We start from the raw sequence: 21,126 nt of genomic DNA, 5'->3' as shown, positions 1-21,126 counted from the left end.
TAGGTGAATTGTGATTACTAGGCACACGTTTGTTGTGCTGTTCAACAGAAGTGCTTGTGCTAGCGGTCTGTGCTTTTGACTTACTTGGATATAATGGACTGACAAGCATATTTTTTTGTTTTGCATACCCTCTTGTTACAGGTCTCTCATATGGATGTATAGCAAATGAACATGGCACAATTTTGTCTATTTCTGAATCATTATCTAAAGGGCTTCTTGATAGAAAATCTGCTAATACTAGTTCTGTACCCTTTTTGTATGCTATTTTAATTGAATAATTTGATAATTTTGTGATTAATTTTGTTAACCTATTTGTACAAGGTTGTTTCTTTGATGATAATAATGGGATAATTGCAGAATGATCCACAAATGCATTAAATTCTATTCCTCTCAATAAATATTGGAAGTGTGTTATGTTTATAAATAAGCCAAACATTTCTAATTCAGTAACATAGTAGTTTTGACATGCAGTAGGTAAACGTTTGGAATAATAACCAAGTAAACGTTCTTTACCATCTATAATTTGCGTTATATATGAACCTGTTGCATATCTAGACGTGTCACTGTATATAGACAGTCGACCTGTACCGTTTGGTAGATATAATAATGGAGGTTGTGTTAGCATTGATTTTACTCGTTTGAAAGCTTCCTCATGAGAATCATTCCAACTAAATTTTGAATGTTTTCTAGATATTTTATGTAATGGTTGCATTATTAATTGTAGTTGAGGTAAAAAATTTGATAAGTAGTTCACAGCACCTATAAATCTACGAACTTCTCTAGATGTTTTTGGACGTGTTAAGTTAAGTATGTTTTTACATCGATCTGACAATGGTGTAATTGTTAGTAACTTATTGTCATCGATGTTAAGTTTATGACCCATGTATATAACGTCTCTACGGAAAAATGAACATTTTCGTGGACATATCCTTAGACCATGTATAATTAGTGCATTAAATATTTGTATTAACTGCGTAATATGAGCATCTATATCGTTACTAAATATGATTATGTCATCATGATGGGCTATTGCGAATGTGGAACTATTTGGAATTGTTTGTAATACATTGTCAATTGTTGCTTGGAATATAGCTGGAGATATACTAAGACCCTGTGTAAGTTGTTTAAAATAGTAATGTCGTCCACCTGCATAGGATGATATTCCTGTGTATTGTTGTGCATGTTTAGAAAGTGGTAGAGCAAAAAATGCTGATTTTAGATCTATACAACTTAGTACTTTTGGAGCAGCGTTCCCTAAGCGTTTTAGAGTTTCAGTAAGCAGTGGAAATGGGTGATTATGACGTTTGATACGTGTATTTAGATGTCTAAAGTCAACGACCACGCGTTTGTCACTAGTGCCTTTCTTTGGTAATACAAGCACCGGCGAGGTATATTGTTGATGTCCAATGTCAATAATACCAAGCTTCAATAATTTTTGCAATTCAAGGTCAATTTTATATTTTTCGTCTTCAGTTGCTGAAAAAGGTCGAATGTAGAAAGGATCTTCATTATTTACTTGTATATCAACTTCAATATTAGGACAGGTGCCTATTTCTCCAAACAGACTGAAAGCGTTTCTGTGTTTACATAGTAGGTTATAAAACCATTCATGTTTTGTTTGTGGCAATATGCTTGTGGATAAATCAACTGTCTTTCGAAAAATGTCCTTATCTCCCAAGTTTTGCGAGTCAATTCCAGTACATATGTTAATTGTTTCACCAATGCTTATCTCATTAATGTATGCATAAAATATAGGTTGTGCTCTAGAAATACGAATTGTATGATTAGTAGGATTGTACAAGGGAATGCTTACCAAGTTTCTAGATAATTGGGCTAAAATGGACGAGGGGCAAATTTCCCGAATAGCAGGAAATGCATGTATTAACAAGTCTTGACATCTAATAAAACTAGGAATCTTTCCCTGAGCAGTTATGTGCCCTACCTGATTTGGATACAATGTAGCTTGACCATTAGCAGTAAATAAAACTTTAGAAGGTTTGGAGTTAGAGTTAAAACTCAAGACATTATTCCGAAAATTTAAGGAACTATCAAGATCAGCAAGAGTATTTTTACCTAATATTATGTCAACACCGATTAGATTTTGAGCAATATAACAAAGTACCGTGATGGAATGACTTTGCAAATTTAGTTTTATAGACACTGAATATGAACACTTAAATGTATTACCATTTCCTAAGCGAAATACCAATGGAGTAACTAATTTAGTTTTAGGCAAGTTTTCTAAGTATGTTGAGGAATTAAACATTAATGAACTAATAATCGAACGCGATGACCCACTATCAATTAGAACAATTGCATGTTTATTATCTGGTAACACACCTTTACAGAAATTTATATTATTAAGTTGTATTTGAGCATGTAATGGATGTGTGTCAATGTTATTCTCCTGTATAGGCTGTGTTGTAAATATATCTGAAGAGGGGAACCGGTTTGGAGCGGAACTGATTCCCCGAATTAAAAATCCTGATGATGTTTTTGTGCAAAATGTTTATTACGTAAATAACACTGTCGCCATGTGTGATTAGGTGTATTACAATAGGTACAAAAACGTTGGCTCGAATAGGATCCAGAATTATACGATTGTTGTTATGTACTTTTATTATAAGGCCGGTTATATTGACCAACATAATTATCATGTCTTGAAGATGTGTATTGTCTATCATAAGTAGGAGAAGCGTAACGTTTATTAGGTGATGTGTAACGCTTATTAGGTGATTGTGGATAGTAACGTGATTGTGAATTGTAACGCCTATCAGGTGATTGTGAAGTACTAGTATAACGCCTATTAGGTGATTGTGGATTAGAATCACTATACTGCGTTTGTCTATATTGAGGTGACTGAGAGTGTCTATGTTCTGGACGTCTGTGTCGTGTGTCTTCTAAACTAGAGTTGTTTTTGTCATACCTAAGTGTAAGCTTGTGTACATCATCTTGTAAACGTGAAATAGAATCATGTAAAGTGGTATCAGTATTTGAGTCTGTATTAGTTTTAGTATCCCTATCAGACAATTGTGTGGAGAAAGATACTTCTTTAGTTGTTGGCTTGTTAGTGGTTTTAACATCAAGATAGGCTTGAACTTTAGTACACATTTGGGCTAATGTAATGTCTGCGGGTCCAGATAATATTAATGATTGTTGACAGTCTTGTGGTAATGCAGATAAATACTTATGTTTAACCTGAGCGTCATTGATATCTAATTGAGCAGCTAACTTTTGAAGCTGTTCAGCATTCTCCAATGGCGAGATTGCATTATCATAGACATAATTTGTATAGGAATTATATATGCCAAAGTCAGAAAGATTTTCACCAAATCGATTTAGAAATTGAGTTCTCAGATCTCTAAGTGACCTAAAGTTTCTGCCTTCTATCCATAAACGTGCAGACCCTTTAAGGGTTTGGCGAAACAAAGTAACTAATCTATTAATATCAACAACAGTATTAGGCCCTTTTCAATGTTATTGAATTCCAAATAATCGTCAAATGATAAAAAATGTGATAAGGATTTATCTCGAGATGAAGAAGAACCTTCAAAACGTTCGATACCAAGATTACAGGTACGGAAATTTGGTGGCTCAGCCATATCAAATTTTGACTTTCCAACGAACCTCATACCATATGCTGATTACTTATGCTTAATAACAAAGCTATCAATTATAAACAGGACTAAGACAAGTCTATTTTAATATGAAAATTTAAAAAAACCCCAAAAAAAAACAATTTTCTGACTACCTTAACTTATCAAAAAAAAATTAATAAAAAAATTCATTCACTCACGCTTTCTTTCGATGTATACAACTATTAAATTATCAAATATTGACTGCAGGAAAAAGTTGAAAACCATTTATCTCAACCAAAAAAGACGAAAGTAGTAGCTATGGGTTCCTCGACGACTCCTACCGGAAGTAGTTATGGGCGCTGCCATCTTGGATCCGCCATTGTCTTCTGATTCTTCTATGATTTTCTTCGTGACCCTGGATGGTCCTCCAATTTTCTTCTAATTTTATTTTCTAATATACTGTTGTCTGGTATTAATGTACTGTGGTTAAAGGAACTCACGTACTGCGGAATTGGTTTACCATGCGCTTTTCGAACGCCCACGTGGCTTCATGAATAGAAGTATTCAAGTAAGTTCTAGAACATTACTACGTAGTCTGGTTTCAATGAAAAAAAATTCTTCTTAATTCTGCATTAGTTCGGCATTAATTCGGCATTAATTCGACATCTCCACCATGTTGTGTTGGGATCACTACCTTCTAGATGCCTTCTATATATCAGCACGTGGATGGACGGTCATATTCATATCTCAAACCCCCCTATATATTAACACAAGACATGTTCGTACTTCAAGCAAGCACACTCCGGAGTATGTGTGTCTGTTTTTATTAACTTCAATCTATATATTACAGTGAAGAGTCGACAGGGGCAGATAACTCCCGTCTCACATGACTTATATTACAATATTGATCATCCAGTATAGAGAGGATCAATACGACATCCCCCTTTCTTCCAAAAAGAAGAAACTGGAGTATTTACAACATATTGACAAATTAAATAGTATCTATATGACATCCCCCTTTCTTCCAAAAAGAAGAAAATGGAGTATTTACAACATATTGACAAATTAAATAGTATCTATATGACATTAGGAAATAAACACATCGCGCTATTATCGACCTATCATTTTGGCTTGCTGTCGTACTGTTGACTTTTCGCCTCGGAAATTGTTGTAGTCTCTACATTCCAGGTCACATTTGAACACATGCAATTCGCGTTAATAAAATAGTCTGTATGATAAGTTCTAGTATTGATGGCGATATAGCGACCAAAGATTTTGGCTTACGGTCGTGCTGTTGACTTTTCGCCTAGAAACTTGATGTAAGTCTACTTTCAAGGTCACATTTGATTAAGCGCATTGGTAATCGAATTTCGTTTACTGTGACATATGGCATATAAAATATACAGGTTTTTCCGATTGGATATTATTATTTTATTTCAAATTATCACCATGGGTAGGAAACGTAAGAACAAGTCGAATAGCGACATTTCATTACCGGCATGAAATATCTGTATTTGTGCCCATTTATATTCATGAATCAATTTCATATTTGTACATATGTATATAAATTATAAAACGGTCATTTAACCTTTGCCTCCCCTCTACTAAAGTGATAATTTGAATTAATTCTCTGGGCTAAAAATCGTGACTTTAAGATCGATTAATTATCCTGATTTAACAGTAACAACTCGTCAAGTGTAGTGTCAGATTCGATTAAAAAAAAACCCAAAACGGGTAGTGTCTTTAGAAGTATGAGGAAACCGGAGGACCCGGAGAAAACCCACAAAGTTGGACAGGGGACTTTACTCACTTGACTCAGTGACAGACCTTCTGATCCAACGAGCACGCGTTAACCATTCGACCACCTACCGCCCCCACCCCCCATAACAGAGACAGAGCTGGTACAGTAACTATGCATATTCACTCCTAAACTTCCCACCACTACCGTACACCTAAAACATGTAAGCCATGTGGACAGATGCCCATAAGGAATGAGAGTTCCTGGAGCTTAAGCTTTATTAGGTTTATTAGATTCTTCAAATCCAGCATCCGTAAACAATCATTTTCAGCACCTCGATGATTAATTTCTCCTTTGACTTCTATGTTAATTTTCCTCTCACATACCTGATTCTTTAAGTTCCATCCAAATTGTCAATGGGTTTTACTATTTCAGCTGTATAAATGTCTTTAGGTTTTTGTTTTTGTTTTTGGTTAGTTTTTTTTTTTAGCTTTTATGGATTGTTAAGATGTACTGTCAATACATGCATTCTTGCAATTATGTTATATGGACACGCTTTAATAAATATTTTTCTATCCAAGTCATTATAGAGAGATTTTTTAAAAGCTTAGACTACTACTGAATTGGTATTATCGGGCTGGTGTTGATTAACTCGCTGGTTCAAATCCCGCGCAAGATTCTCCATAGTAAATATTTATTCTTTTAAAAGCGGTATTTCATTATTTCATTCACCAGATACTACACTAATAAAATATTCACTCCCCACAACGTGAAAGTGCGACACGTTATGAATAGTTGTCTCCCTTTAATAACCGTTGGTCACAGATCACCAACAAGACTAGAGCATAACCGTTTTCAGTTCTGTTTTCCCTAAATGTCTATAATGTTTCATATAAAATATTCTCCTTAATCCATTTCCGTTAATCAGCCGGCAAACGGCTGGTAGACTGGTTCATTGTTACAAATTTCATACCAATGCCACGTGATTGTTTTTGCACGGAAAGATAGTCAGTGGAGAGTTGAAAGTGCGCGCAGTGCAAGGTTTAAACTTATTTTCATTGTTTTAACTTTTACTGATCTGCACCGATTGGGCTAATGAAGACGGACATACACCATACAGTGTGCTATGAAATGAAATGGGGTTTAACGTCCTACTGTTCTGCTCCGACTGGGATAATGAAGACGGACATACGCCATATATACAGTGTGCTATGAGGGAAATTTTGCCCGGCTCTACGGCCTACTCTTAATCAAATTCCAACAGCCAAGAGTTTTTTTACATCCACCAAATGTGTACACGGGACCTAGATTTTGGGTCTCATCCGAAAGACTATACGTTGTTCCTTGCCGAGGCCTCTGTCCTGCACCACTGACAAGAGGGAACCACGCCTGGAAATCCGACGACGAACTTTCGCGGTCAACACAGAGATCAAACAGGGGACCTCCAGCTTAGCAAGCCAACGTCTTAACTCACTGAGAGAGTCGCTTGATGAATTCATGGAATGAAATCACATTGAAACTGTGTTAGTTAGTGTATATATGCACCGAGATGTAAATTTGGGTTTATGTTTTTTATTTATAGTTATGCGGGGTTATGGGTGAATTCATTTGTTTGTTTGTTGGGGGTTTTTTTTGTTTTTTTTTTTTTGTTTTTTGGGTTTTTTTGGGGGGGGGGATTTGGGGAGGGGGGTGCTCCGTTTTATTACTGCATATTTACAACAATAATTGAGATGCGTATCCACCATATTCAACTTTTAAAGAGGATGCCATGTACAAGTATGATTTACAAAGCTATTAAAGACAAGCCAATCAATCCATCATTCACGTATATCGTTGAGACATGTTTAAAACCACAGTAATTTTCAAAATCTTTAAGATAATTAAAAGAAAACAAACATTAATAGCTGTATTAATACTTCAAATTTGCAAAACAGTGTCCATTTCAACTATCAAAGGCGTACTGATATTTAATACGAAACTAAAGTTAAATCACGTGAAATCTCGTGTTCTCGCCTAAGGGACACGTTATTGTTAAGGGTGAAACAGTAAAGAGACCCGCTGTTTTCGTCTGAAAATTAACGGCAATAGGAAAAATTCTTGAGCAAAGTAAATATTTATGGCGGTTTAATACCGCTTAATCTTCCCGAGACTTCAAAGACATTAGTGTCGTTTATTTTCGTGAAATGGAGCGGAGATTAGCTTTCCTGTAATTTACTGAAGATTTTATATATGCCTGTGGTATGGTAAACTCGCATAATAATTTTTAATCGCTAAAACCTTAAGTTAAAAATTCCTCGACTTGTGTTCATGGTAATTATAATCGAATGGACAATTTTATTATTATGTGTAAGATAGTTAAACTGCAATGGAGATTTTATTTAAAGGATCGGTCCATAATACTTATTTAGTTAATTTTGCGTGAAGAAGTGTTAGAATCATTTCTATCAGTCGTGCGCAACTGTATGGAGCCCGGTATTTTTTTTTTTTTTTTTTTTTTTTTTTTTGGAAAAATGAAAACCCACATGGTCAAGTTTATTTTATAGATTGACTAGCTTTCAAGCTGACACCTTCAATAATGTCTACATAATGTCTAGACGATGCCAAAAGTATGCAGCGTTGGGGTAGTCAGTAGAAAATAGCTATGACCACTACAGGTTTCCAACTAAACAAATCACAATATTTTCAAGCGAGATAAAGGGATTATTTCTATAGGCGTGTAATTTGCATACTTAAACCCATATGTATCGATGGATATCTGATCAAACCTGGGACCGCTCCTTTAAGCATGTGTAAATCGTTTCTTCTGTAATAAATATATAACAAATAGTCCAAGTTACTTCTCTTAACTAGAATATCTTTGATTCCAGCTGCAGTAGTGGATGGTTCTAAGGCCTTCCATTAAATAGGTTTAGTAATCATTTGGTTACAAAAAAAGGTTGTAACCCAAAAGGAATTACACTTGAAATAAAGGTGAAACCTCGCCGCATAATTTTTTGATTTTGAAAAATCCATCGACTGGTCGAGATTTTACGTGGTTACCGCCATTGGCATTGTCACTTATAGTGTACATAAAACATGTCGCCGCGAAAATGTGAAACTCATTACCACAAATAGAAACTGTTCGATGATCATTTTAATGGTTCATACGTCATTGGTTGTGATAAAAGCATATTTTTTTCAGTACAAATTACATAGATATGTGTTGAAAATTATTCGTTTGATGCTATTTTTACTTGCGCAAAGCATCAATGAATGTAATAATTGCAGCTGGGATGTTACTTAAAAAATGATATCAGGTTCTCCACAAAGCCAACATTTAATTTGTCTCCGACCTCCACCCGATCCAGCCTAAATATCGATAACGTAAACCCCGTTTTGCTCGGAACTGTTGACGTATCGTGTTACGATTCCTATTGGGATGGATATATTGGTGAGCCTGTAAACATGCGCTTTTGTTTGTTTTCAGATGGGGTATTAGGGAGAGAGAGAGAGAGGGAGAGAGAGAGAGAGAAATGGTGTTTAACGTCCACTAGACACAAACTAGGTCATTTCGGACTAACATATAGTTTAATTTTATTTCAATAATTCGCTTGCGCGTAGGGGTCTTTAGCAGTGGGAGGAAACCGGGGAACCCGGAGAAAACCCACGAGGTTAGAAGGGGTATTATGGTGTAGATACTTATAGTAATAAGTTATAAATAAAATAGGTTTTGACGTTCTATTTTTCTATACCAACAGGGATAAGAAAACGATCTAACTATGGTTGCTTACTCCTTTCGATCCCCTTTACGTATGCAATTCCCCTGCTTGATAAATATGAGAGAACCCTCGAGGATTGTCGCCAGAGAAATAAACTGCTAAGTAACTTGTAGTCATATAATTGTGACGTGTGTTACTCTCATTTAGTTACTAAACGCCGCTAAATCAATTTATGAATATCTGATCTTGAAGTAGCTAAGTCTCTAAAACAAAATCATCCAAAATCTTCCACATAGAAAACACGATTTTTTTGTTAATTTAAATCAACATTGATGTTATGATTTTACCGGGAAAAGATGGGCTTCCGATATCCAATATTCAAGACAAAATAAACATTTTACCATTGGTACACGAATCGTGTACCATAATGCGTTTCAGCGTCATTTGTAACAAGGGACTTGAAGAATGAGGCTAGACATATTCCACATGTCAAGTCAAACGGTGACTTCATATTCTTATATGTAGAGCATGCGCAATGAATTCTATCAGTGTAGACTCGAATAACCAGACGCTAGAGATTTCCATTCGATTCGCCGAACATAAATGTTTTGAAATTAAAGTAAAAACGGTAACGACTGAATGTAAATCAATTAATATATTCATATTATATTATTACATGCGTTGTGCCCTATTTGTGTCAATTTCTAGGTTCGAAGTATTAGCGATTTAGCTCCTTTAAACATTGAGAATCGTCAGGGACGTGATACTGATGAATAGTGACAAGAATGTATTATTATGAGCTGAGCAAATGACACGGGTAAATCGCGTTTGTAAAAATTTCAATTGTCAATAATTTTGTCAATTGTTTTATGAGAAAAAAACATACATTTTGGATAATTATGATGTGTAGAATATGAATGTCTATAACATATTTCCTTGTCGGTCACCATTTGCAATACTTTCAGCGCTATTGACAAAAATTGTTCAAATGCTCTTTTCGTTGATCAGTCAAGCCCTTTGCTTGAAGCGCAAAATTTAGATACTTTGTGTAGTTTATTTGACAGTAAGCGTCGTCATCAAGTGATGAATATGAGGATGTATTCGAAAAGATTGCATGTTAAAGAGGTTTAAATTTCTAAATTAAATGTCTCTTTAACAATTAGTGTGGTTAAAGGCGGTTTATTATTCTTGGTTCTGTAGACCCTTTGCGACTTGGTGAGTATCTATAACCAAGAAGATATTTCCTTGGTAGTTTAATTCAAGCTCGATACATTCCAAACGAAATGCCCCAAAAAGTTTTTAAAAAAAAAAAATAAATGAGACATATTTTCTGATATATTTATAATAATACTTTTATGTAACACTAAAGTATAATAAACACATGGACTTGATATGAAAGTTACAATAAAACAATGTCACTGGTGCTAATAAAAATATAATTGGGTTTGGAATGAGAGAATAAATTTGAAACGTTGATTTCAGACTTAATATGAAAGCAAAATATGTGCGCACTTTACAATTCCAAAATGTTTACTTTATGGCATAATATTTGGTTATGAATAATGTTTTAAGATAGTATTTAACATTATAAATTCTCAAAAAGAAAACACAAAGTTTCAAACATGTCGGCATATTATAAAAGATAGCAGAAATATGATATATATGAATATGAATAATGAATTAAGAACAGATGAAACATATCTATACCATATTACTTTAACCATTGTCGCATTCAGAATCCCAGAAATACAGTTGTTCAATACACTTCACAGTTATTTTTATCTTAAAGATGCATTATGTAAGATTTAAATAAAGAGTTGTCAGTTCTTGCTATAAAAGTTTAAAAACAGATAATGAAAATGGAATATGTTGAAAATTTCAGTCAATTTACTTCATTCTGAGTGGAGTTATGGCCGTTTGAAGAATGGCGTAGTCTGGATTTTCATTGCTACCGTTGTTACGATAATTTAATAAATCTAGTCTAGAGTATCAATTTTTAAAATAAAATGGCGATCGCATTTCAATCCGTTCAATATCACAACCATCCGATGATCTAGAGATTTGACAATGGGCTTACCATATGAATAAATGTCTAATTAATCATTTCTATAACATTTAAAACAAAAAGAAGGACCTGCAATAGGCATATTTACCTCTTACATAATGCAATATTAAAGCTATAAATTGTTATGATATTATGGGACTTACATTTTTTTGGATAGGGTTTACATATAGCTGAGATTATGGGGACGGGTCTTGCATCAGAGTACAATATGAAAGTATAGGATTAAAATTGGATCACCATATATTCTGTAAAATATTTTAATAACTGTTCTGAGTTCAATTTAAAAAATTAAGACAAAAGAGAATAGACAATTAAACAAACTTACTATCTAGAAGAAAGTATTACATTATGTGGTAATGTCATTAATGAAGAAGTCTTAAAAAGAAAATAAATATATTCTTATCAATATTTTTAAGATGTAATGTTTATTTTAAAGAAGCCGAATCAGAAATATTTTCGTTAATAAAACTGGTTAAACCCATATCCTAGTCCTGTGCATCTATCTGATGCCCTGTGCTACTTTTTCGAAAAAACAAAAACGCTCAGTTTTCAAGTGAGGTTGGCTATATGCCTCCAAACCAAACTCCCCTCTGTATCAATGCCTGGACAACCATCTCTACATGTGTTACTTAATCTCGTTACGGAAATCTATCAGCCATTTACAAACGGCTAACTTTTTTGTTTTGAAATTTTGATAAATAGTCCATATTATCGTTACACACATAGACTCGCTTTTAAAATTGTGAAATCCGGGTCTGTCCCTCTAATTTTAAATAATTATATTGTAAGTAGGGAATGACGTTGACAATAAAAAAAACCCTACTATCTGGTTGTACTGTATATCCATCACATTCTGATTAAACTTGAACCATTTAAAATGTTATTAAAGATTAAAATTTGGAAATAGTGATAGATATTTATCTGTATTTGTTTGTGATATCTTCATAAAACAATATACCACATTATTTAAAATATAACGATAAGCGGGTTTTTAATAAAAGTGATAGAAACAGAATGATATCTTTTACAGTTTTATAAAGCAAGAAGCTAACTTGTCTAATTTTGAACTTTGTATATTTACAGATACACAAAAGGGTAAAGGGGGTCTGTTTGTTATACATGTAATATATCTTTACTTACAATAATACTTTAACAGTTTAATATATTAAAAGTCATTGGGTTCTGTCATAAATAAATACATTTACACTGAACAGTTTATTATTAAATCGCCCACTTAATCAATGTGGACGTTAATTTCTTCATCTTCCGAACATATTGATAATTCATCACTACTGTCCGCCATATTGGCGTCACTACTTTTATTTTCTTCGTATAAAGGTGAGGATGATTGGTCTTCTCCGTCATCTTGTCGTAAATGAACTTTTCTGTGTCTTTCTAAATTACTTTTGTGGCTGGTAGCATAATCACAGACAGAACACACGAAGTCTTTTTGTCCATTGTGAACGGAAAGGTGTCGCTTCAGAAGCGCTTTTCGACAGAAACGTCGCCCGCAGTAAAAACATGTGTAACCATGGTAATGAAATATCATGGCGTGTTCTCGTAACGAAGCTTTTGTAGTAAATAATATTCCACAGCATTCTAAAAGTTTTGAACTCGCTTGGTGCATTGTAAGCATGTGTCTTTTGAGATTATTTCGTCTGTCCGTAGTATAGCGGCATTGTGAACATGGAAACACTTTCCTACCGTAGCCATATTGTGACGAGTACGGATCACTTAGAGGTCGCACTAGATTACCTATTGGGTCCACCCGAGGGGACTTTTCCTGTGCCCGGGGTGCAGGACGAGAGTTCAGGATTTCTGGATTTGAAGTTAGCACTAAGGGTCGTTCCTGGCTGGGCAATTGCGTCAGAGACACCGTGGTAAGGGGTGTTTTGGGTAAATTGTTGATAAATGGATTCAAGTTAGCTTGTTGACGTCGAACGTGGTCCAGTAGACTCAAGCTGTATGGCAGTGCCAGGGTGGGTACAGGTTTAGCTAGGGCTGAATCGTGCTCGGTGGGTTTCCATGTTGATGCAGGATCTCTTAACATAGCTGCCGGAACTCGACATGATAATGTATCCAGTAGCGTTGGTCGTTGGTACATTGGTATTGGTCTATAATATAAAAATAAGTAAACAGATAAAGTGGTTGATATAATTAATACGTGCTATTGTTTGTATAGATTCAATTTAAATATAATAGGAGGCTTGATTGTAAATAAGATATTTAATGTACGTTCAGCGTGCGATTATTAACAGGATAAACAGTTAGAAGTTTACATTTGTTTCTATTGAATATGGGTCGGTAATAGTTTTAAGTATCCACTGACGGATTATCGAACTCGCATTTTTGTCTTATTAACTGAATAACTGTTAGACCTATTACCTAAATAATGAAATGTTTATTTTCTTTTGTTCTCAAGCCATAAACAAACATTGGTACTTATAATATTTACTAAGAAGATAATATTTTGTTAGATATGTTATTTAAAAACACTTTATTATGTCTTAGTGCATGTTCGATAACTACGCTTTGATGCTTAATTTAAACGACACTACGTGTATACCGAATATTAAACCATAACATGTTAGCCATTATTTAAATCTATGTACTTATTGAGTGTCGCGCGGTACTAAATTTCCGAACCCAACAGAGTTATCGCACATTAACCAGCAAATCAATTATTTTAACGGTAGGATTTTAATCAGTTACACCGCATGTCTTCTCTCATTGACACCCATTTATATTCATCATAATATTACTATAAAAGGTAAGTGTCAGTGGTAGTCGGCCATTTTCATGCATTTATTGAAGAGACATTCAACAGAAGAAAATATCGAACAAAAACTTTGGAAATTCCAGATGTGATTGTAAATAGGATTTTTTATTTGATGTCTTTCTTTATATATACATATTTTTTAAACGTAGTTTGAAATGTGAAACGTATATCTAGATAATGTCGCAATGAACCAAATATTGATATTAAATTCAGTAATTAAAGGTATATGTTCCCTCAAACATAATTTGGTCAGCTCTTCGGGCCTTCTAAACGTACCATTATTTGTAGACGTCAAATTAGATTCAGATTGTCTAATGAACACACAAAAAACTAAACAAGTTAAACATTAAGCCTTGCGTTACATTATCCATTACTAAAAAGTAATGCCAGCGCTTATCTTATTAACTGTCTTGCAAGGGTAATACATATTAGAGACTAGGTTAAAATATGTATATTTTCCGGATTAGTTTGGGCATGTTTTCCAATCGTTAATATCTTTTATGTCTAGTAATTTTTAAAAATTCGTAGAGATGCCTATTTCTGAAGTTTTGTCCAACGATTCCTATTATTATTATACAATTTTATTAAATTTCTTTGTTGTTGAGATGTTGTGAATAAGAAATAAATTAATAAACACTAATTCGTTTTGTTTTAGTGTTGTTGTTACTCAGATGCTTCAATTTGTATAAATCGGTAATTTTCCTCACTACAGTTCATAATACATGTACCGTATTTTATAGTCAAAGTAAATTTAATGATCTGGAATATTTTCATGTGGCTGTTAAATGTAATTAACTTATTACAAAATTTGATTATCGAATATTTATTAGGAGCCAAATTTTACGTTTTGTTTAGAAACGAGATTAGTTTCATCTGGGCGTTGTAAGTCACGTGTAGTCACATGATCTGATTTGCCAATTTTCAATGAAAATGGATTTCAATAAATTCATTACAAAGGGCAGTAAACGCACATCACGGGACATCATGATATCTAATTTTACTCGGGCTTTTTTAAAATCCTTTTGTCTAAAATATCGGATTACATATTTCATTAAATCAGTGTTTAAATGAATAAGAGTTTGTGTTTTTTTATGGTTTTTGTTGAAAAAGACTCCAAAATCAGATCAAAATTCATTTTTATGTCATTTTTGAACACGTGGTGGTATAAGCTTGGGTAGTTACGTCAGGTCTGTACAAATTAGTTTTGTATGTAAAATTTGAAATATATGTATCAAGTCATCGCTGAGATATAAACATTTCTTTTTCTTTTTTAGTGTTTTTTTTTTCCGAATGCTCGTGACAAAACATTCGTCTAAATATGTGTGTGCTTGGGTATTTGATAATTAGGTGGATCTAATATTTTGAATATAATATTATTCGTTATATTTGTAGGGATGATAGCGCTACTTTAAGATATTTAAAATCCGCTAGAGATCTGATATTTATGAAATTCTACTTTTAAATTTTTGATCGATATCAAGGTTAGTTCTTTAATTTGGTGATTTTAGAGTTTTCTTTCAAACTTCTGTCAAAATTCTGCATAAGGTATGCACAGTTTCAGATCAACATATTAATTTATAAAATGTAATTGAATTAACAATATATCGGCTTATTAAAATGTCAATATTTGGTTCCACTGGCATTTTTTCTAAAATAATTGTTTCTGTCAAGTGCCAAATTGAACAACCTCGACCCCTCCAAATAAAAGAAACACCAAACAATATTAAGAATTAAGGGGCGGAAAGTGCTTGACCTCTTCAAGTGGCACAAATTGATGTAGTGTTAAAGAAAACGTTGGACAAATCACAAAATCAGACCCAGTACAATTGACGATACTTGTAAACAATTAACCTAACAGTGAAGAACCCTCGTTGTTCATCGTATGCCTTAAGGTGCTGTCGTACGAGATAATAGGGTTAAATTGTTTAAATACATGTACAAGGCGTTTTTAAACGAAACGAAACCTTAAACCACTGTTTAGTAAATTGAATATTGTGATCGTAAAACAAAGATCTAAACATCTTGTTGTTAAACACTCTATAAAGAAATTGCTACACATTGTCCCTGTTCTGAAATCCTTTAGAAATTTTACAGCAACCCAATAGATTTAAATGCATCGACTATTCACATAAAGGTAAGTAAGTAATTCAGTGACTTTTAATGGGTTCATCTTCTTTTTTAACGTCTAAATTGGCTCCATATATTAATTAAACGGGTTCATGTCTTAGTAAACTATTCCAAATTTCAGTTTATGTTATAAGCACACCGCCATCAATGCATAGTGTCGACAAATTAATGTCATTATAGAAATCTGGCTGATTTTTTGTTTAGCTCACTCAGTTTTATATGCAGACCATGCTACTATTCCTTCAAGGTAAATTATCCATTAAAACAAACTTGTATTCACCGAATTACGATTATATTATTAAAATGGTTTGCAAGATAATAGAAAACGAAGGAATTGTTCGTTTAGTACCATCTGTGTGATATGTTTGTTAAATTCCAATATTATTCTATTAAAGATATTAAAATTATTTCAATATTGTTATATATACATATTTTAACCCAACCAACGTTTAGACTTTACAGTTATTTGATTCGCTACAGTTGAATTAGTAAGTAATTAAAGCTGCGATTATTATTTTGATTGACCGTGTTCAGATAGTCAATAAACATATATTATTAAGAAATAAGGAACGATAAGGTTTATTAGAATAATTTTAGATATAATATCTTGTTTTCTGTTGTTATTCATTGGCGCGTAGTGTGAACACCTCATTTTCGGGGTTTTTTTTGTTTTTTTTTGTTACAAAATGTTTCAATACTTCCTCGTTTATAGCCCATTCACTAATTTATAAAATGTTGGCAGCTATTCCCTTTTATTGGTTGACACAGTAACTCATCTTAAAAACAGTTAAATGCAAAAAGGTTTTCAGTTGTACTAATTTTAAACTGAAAATTTATATTAGAAACAGAGTATGTTATGCATATTGGTCTAATCAGGCAATGTATTAAACTGTTATTGTACATAAAGCTAAAATATACATGCTGCCAACAGTATCATGCTAGCTAATTATTTTGATTGCGTTTAAAATATAAAACTAAGACATCAATTATCACTACAGTTATTACTTACTGTATGTATTCGAAAATACATGCGAGATATTTAAATACAAACAATACTCCTGAACTTAGGATGATCTTCATTTGTTTAATTAATAAATTAAGTTTTAAATATCCGTCAAATGCGAGGCCTACATGATATACTTCAAGGCTCAAATTTAATATAAAATATTCAAACTGATACCGATATTAGTATTTTTGTTTAAATGAAATTGGTGAAGTATAGAGTAATGCCTACACCAAAAATGTAATATCTATAATTGCCGTTAGCTAAAAAGATAATAAATGAAGTTATGATATGCATACTTTGGGAGATGACATGCTGCACGTTAGAGATGCCATAACTCTAACACTACATTTATAACATTGTCATAATCGTGCATAAGATGCATTTGTGGTACAAAAAAAACAAACATTACTGTTTAGAAGTGCGAAGATAATTGCATACTAAGAAATAATGATTTTAATAAATGCGTCACATAATTACATGCTAAGTTTAATACATTCTCACATACATATACATTTTTAAAAAAAAATAAGGAGTACCTACCTAAATGGCCCATGAAGATATAGGGGACCATCCATTGTCACTGTGATATAAGTAAGACGTTATGAAGTCAAGTTATTAAAGCCAATACATAACATCAGATAAGAACACGAGTTTCTCACAAGAAAAAATCAAACAAACTGATATACAATAATCTACAATCCTAACTAAAAATCATCTCTTTTCCCTTAACTTACAGACTATTCTAACACCCGTGACGAATAGTGACTAAGCATTAAATCACGTGACATTTCCATTGTCACCGAGGCGAAAATGGGCGGGACTGAACAGTCAGTTTGTCACAGCGATGGTAGTATATTGACAGGCGATGGTGGTGGTAATTTGCATATTAAATAAGAGATTTTCACCTCGCTGTTAGTGATATAAATTGTATGATATGACACCCAGGAACCACTCAAGTGTTTAAAACTTGATCTTCTCTTTATCAAACTAAACCGTGAATTGGAAACTTTGAGCATCACTTCACATGAGCGATCTAATCCTTCCCTTTTATCAATAATAATTATGTTAAAATAGTTTCGTAGTTTGTTACTGTTAGGAACTCAATATCCAAGAAAGTTTGTTTGAAACATTCGGCTTGTTTTTGCATGATGTGAAATAAAAGATTACCGTTCATTATCTGATCTGTTTATTATTTTATATCATTTCTAATGCACAACATACATGACCCCAGACTAATTCATTGCCATCTCACATAGGAACGATTAGTATATTTTAAAGTGGAATTTTATCAAATTTACTTTATTGAAATTACATGTAAATGACATATGCAGAAGAAAAATAAAATAGAAACCCTGGTGAATGCAAATATTTTTCAGTGGATACTAACTGGTAAATTTTATCAAATGTAACTCGTACTGGTTTTTGTATTGTTTCAGTATTAATATTTTACCAATTGGCGAAACATTTTGACAAAATAAAGAAACTAATTAAATGTATGCAGTTGCTAAAACTTTAGATACTGTATTCTTTTCTGTATGAATTACTGGAAAGATTGTACATTTGTTTGCAACTTCCCATTATATGGTAGTACTTGCGCTAAACAAGGTTAATCGACGTATTTATTTTTTAAGAATATTTTATATTTTAAGAAACAGCGTGAACCAGTGTTAATTCAGTACCCAAATAAAAATAAACGTTTTGATTATACCTATGAAGACGTGAAAGCCAGATAGCCTGAAGTAGAAAAGACCAATTATTAAAAATATTTATGATCAATAAAAAAATAAAACCAAGTCTATCAAAAATATTTTAAAATTAAAATAGTAAAAGTTTAAACTGAACATATTTTTTTTTAATTTTACGGTAATTTAATTATCACTAGAAACTAAATATTTTGATTTTCAATTAATTGAAATTAATCTGACTATTTTGATATCAGATTTTTTCCCTCATTCTGGTCGCCACGTGACCGTCTTGATAAAGGCGTATTTTTTACCAGACTAATTAATATTCGATTACACGCGTTGAAAGTTCTACATATGGCTTTAAAAAATAAAATGAAGCGGGTGAAACTTAACATCTCGTCAACTAATCTGTGAATCATATCATGATTTAGCTTCGATAATTTTCAGTATGTGTGTGTAATTTTGGAGGAAGAAAACACCCTGTGAAGGCCAATAATAAATCAAGATGAAATTTCAGTTTCCATGTACCTTTAACGGCGGAAGAAGTACAGTATCTAATTTGTTTCAACTGTGGACTTGGTTTCATCGTATTTTATCATATCACCGAAGATGGGTTAAACTCTTTAAGTCTCCACGTGCATCTAAAACATCAAAGTTTAGAAAAGTTCATTATTGACAGACATGACAATATTCTCGTGAAGTATATTTTTCATATCTTCTATTTTCTCGCTCATATTTTTTAGATACTGTAGTTATCAGTGATCTAATGATTTAACCGAAACGTTAACTCGTTAATTTACCATACCCATTCCATTTAGACATTGAATTTAATTGTATTCATGAATAATAATTTCAATGATGTAATGATTCAACCGAAACGTTAACTCGTTAATTTACAATACCCATTCCATTTATAGATTGAACTTAATGGTAATCGTGAATAATTTCCTGCAAATGTTTAAATTATTTCGTTGTTATTGCTCTGAATTGCTGTAAATATAATATTTAAAATCAAACCAGTACAAACACAAGACTTCTCTGATTGACCTTGGAGGATTGTTCTATTTTAGTTGAACAACGTCGATTATTTAATTTGTTTCCATATCTGAAGAAAATTAACATTACCTGGCGCTTGTAATAGGACTTGTGATCTTTAACACAGTTAAATAGCTTGTTTAAGTATAAGATCCCACGAGACCTCAAATTTAAATGACGCTGTCAATCAGATATTGGATTGTGGCCAATATGCATGCCGAATATATATATATTATCGGTTTTATTAGCAACAGACATCATGCTTCTACTTATTCCATCGAGGATGTTGTCAAACAGCTAATCGAAATTGTCTATGAGTAGAGAAACGTGAGGCCTGGAGGAGGTATATTTTCCTCTTTTTTTTCTTTTTTTTTAAAAAAAACCCCCACGAAATCCAGCCACTAACCATTATATTATATTTAGTACTTTCTTTCTGAATGCTGGATTATAAGTTGTATGGTGAGGACGAAAATCACTAGAGAACTGACTTTTTATGAATATGAAAGGCTGTGACTTCTTAATAAATCTGAATTTATTATTTATTTTATCTATATGAAATTTTTAATCAACTTCTTTTTTTGTATGTAATTCAGCGAATTCCAAATATTAAAATATCTGTTCTTATAATGCAGATTTTGTATACCGTATATAAAAGGACAGGGGATTTTTGGAGAATATTTAATACAAAATTAGAGGTATATCTTGGCCATGGCACCATTATGTTAGTCGATATAAACCTGAAAACGCGCAATAAGTGATAAATAACCGTCAAATAGATCGATAATTAATGTTATCAGATAATTTTTAGATTGTAAATATAATTATGAAACTACCCGAAAATCATATAATTTTTGACTATGATGCGGATTATCAAGATTATGTACGGCCCCACAGAATTACAGATCCAAGCTAGATGCACTCAAATTATACGAAAAGAAAATAGATCAGGAATACGTAATACAGAATACGGTTAGAATCAAACAAATTAAATGAGCAAGTCAAGTGTTATTGGTAATCAATAATACAATACGTTTAACAGATATTATTGTATAGCCACATTGACTATCAACTATAAAGTGTTATCAAACAAAGAGTTAAATTAAGGTAGTCTCTAATTAAGACATGGTATGGGTATTACCCTTTTCTATGATATATTTGTTATTTTCATCACGTAGCTAATGTGACGATCGTCCGATTTTCTTAGTCAGTCTAAGGTGAAATTTAACTCGGGGCTATTCGCTCGTCAAGCCTCCCGTATGAAGTAGTGTTGTGGAACAAAGTGTTGTAATTACTACCTCAGTTCATCAGCCCTATCATTTTACACCGATTGGTGCAAATTTTTATTTTATAGCTAACGAAAGGTGTAAAAATCGCTAGCTAATAATATGGTGTCGGATTCGTACGGTAATGATAAT

The 21,126-nt window shown here is 32.9% G+C and overlaps 1 protein-coding gene across 1 annotated transcript; it reads right to left on the bottom strand.

Moving 5' to 3' along the window:
- Nucleotides 1-10,402: 10,402 nt before the first annotated feature.
- Nucleotides 10,403-17,667, bottom strand: LOC126810259 (zinc finger protein 585B). Its single transcript, XM_050535285.2, has 2 exons — nt 17,532-17,667; nt 10,403-13,193 (listed from the first exon to the last, which is right to left on the bottom strand). The coding sequence occupies exons 1-2, from the start codon at nt 17,564-17,566 to the stop codon at nt 12,314-12,316; spliced, it is 915 nt and encodes a 304-aa protein (XP_050391242.1). The 5' UTR covers nt 17,567-17,667; the 3' UTR covers nt 10,403-12,313.
- Between the last annotated feature and the right edge of the window lie 3,459 nt (nt 17,668-21,126).

The sequence above is a fragment of the Patella vulgata genome, chromosome 1 (genome assembly GCF_932274485.2).
Source record: "Patella vulgata chromosome 1, xgPatVulg1.2, whole genome shotgun sequence".
NCBI lineage: Eukaryota > Metazoa > Mollusca > Gastropoda > Patellidae > Patella > Patella vulgata.
Note: the sequence above shows the minus strand (reverse complement) of the source record. Positions and strands in the feature narration are given on the sequence as shown.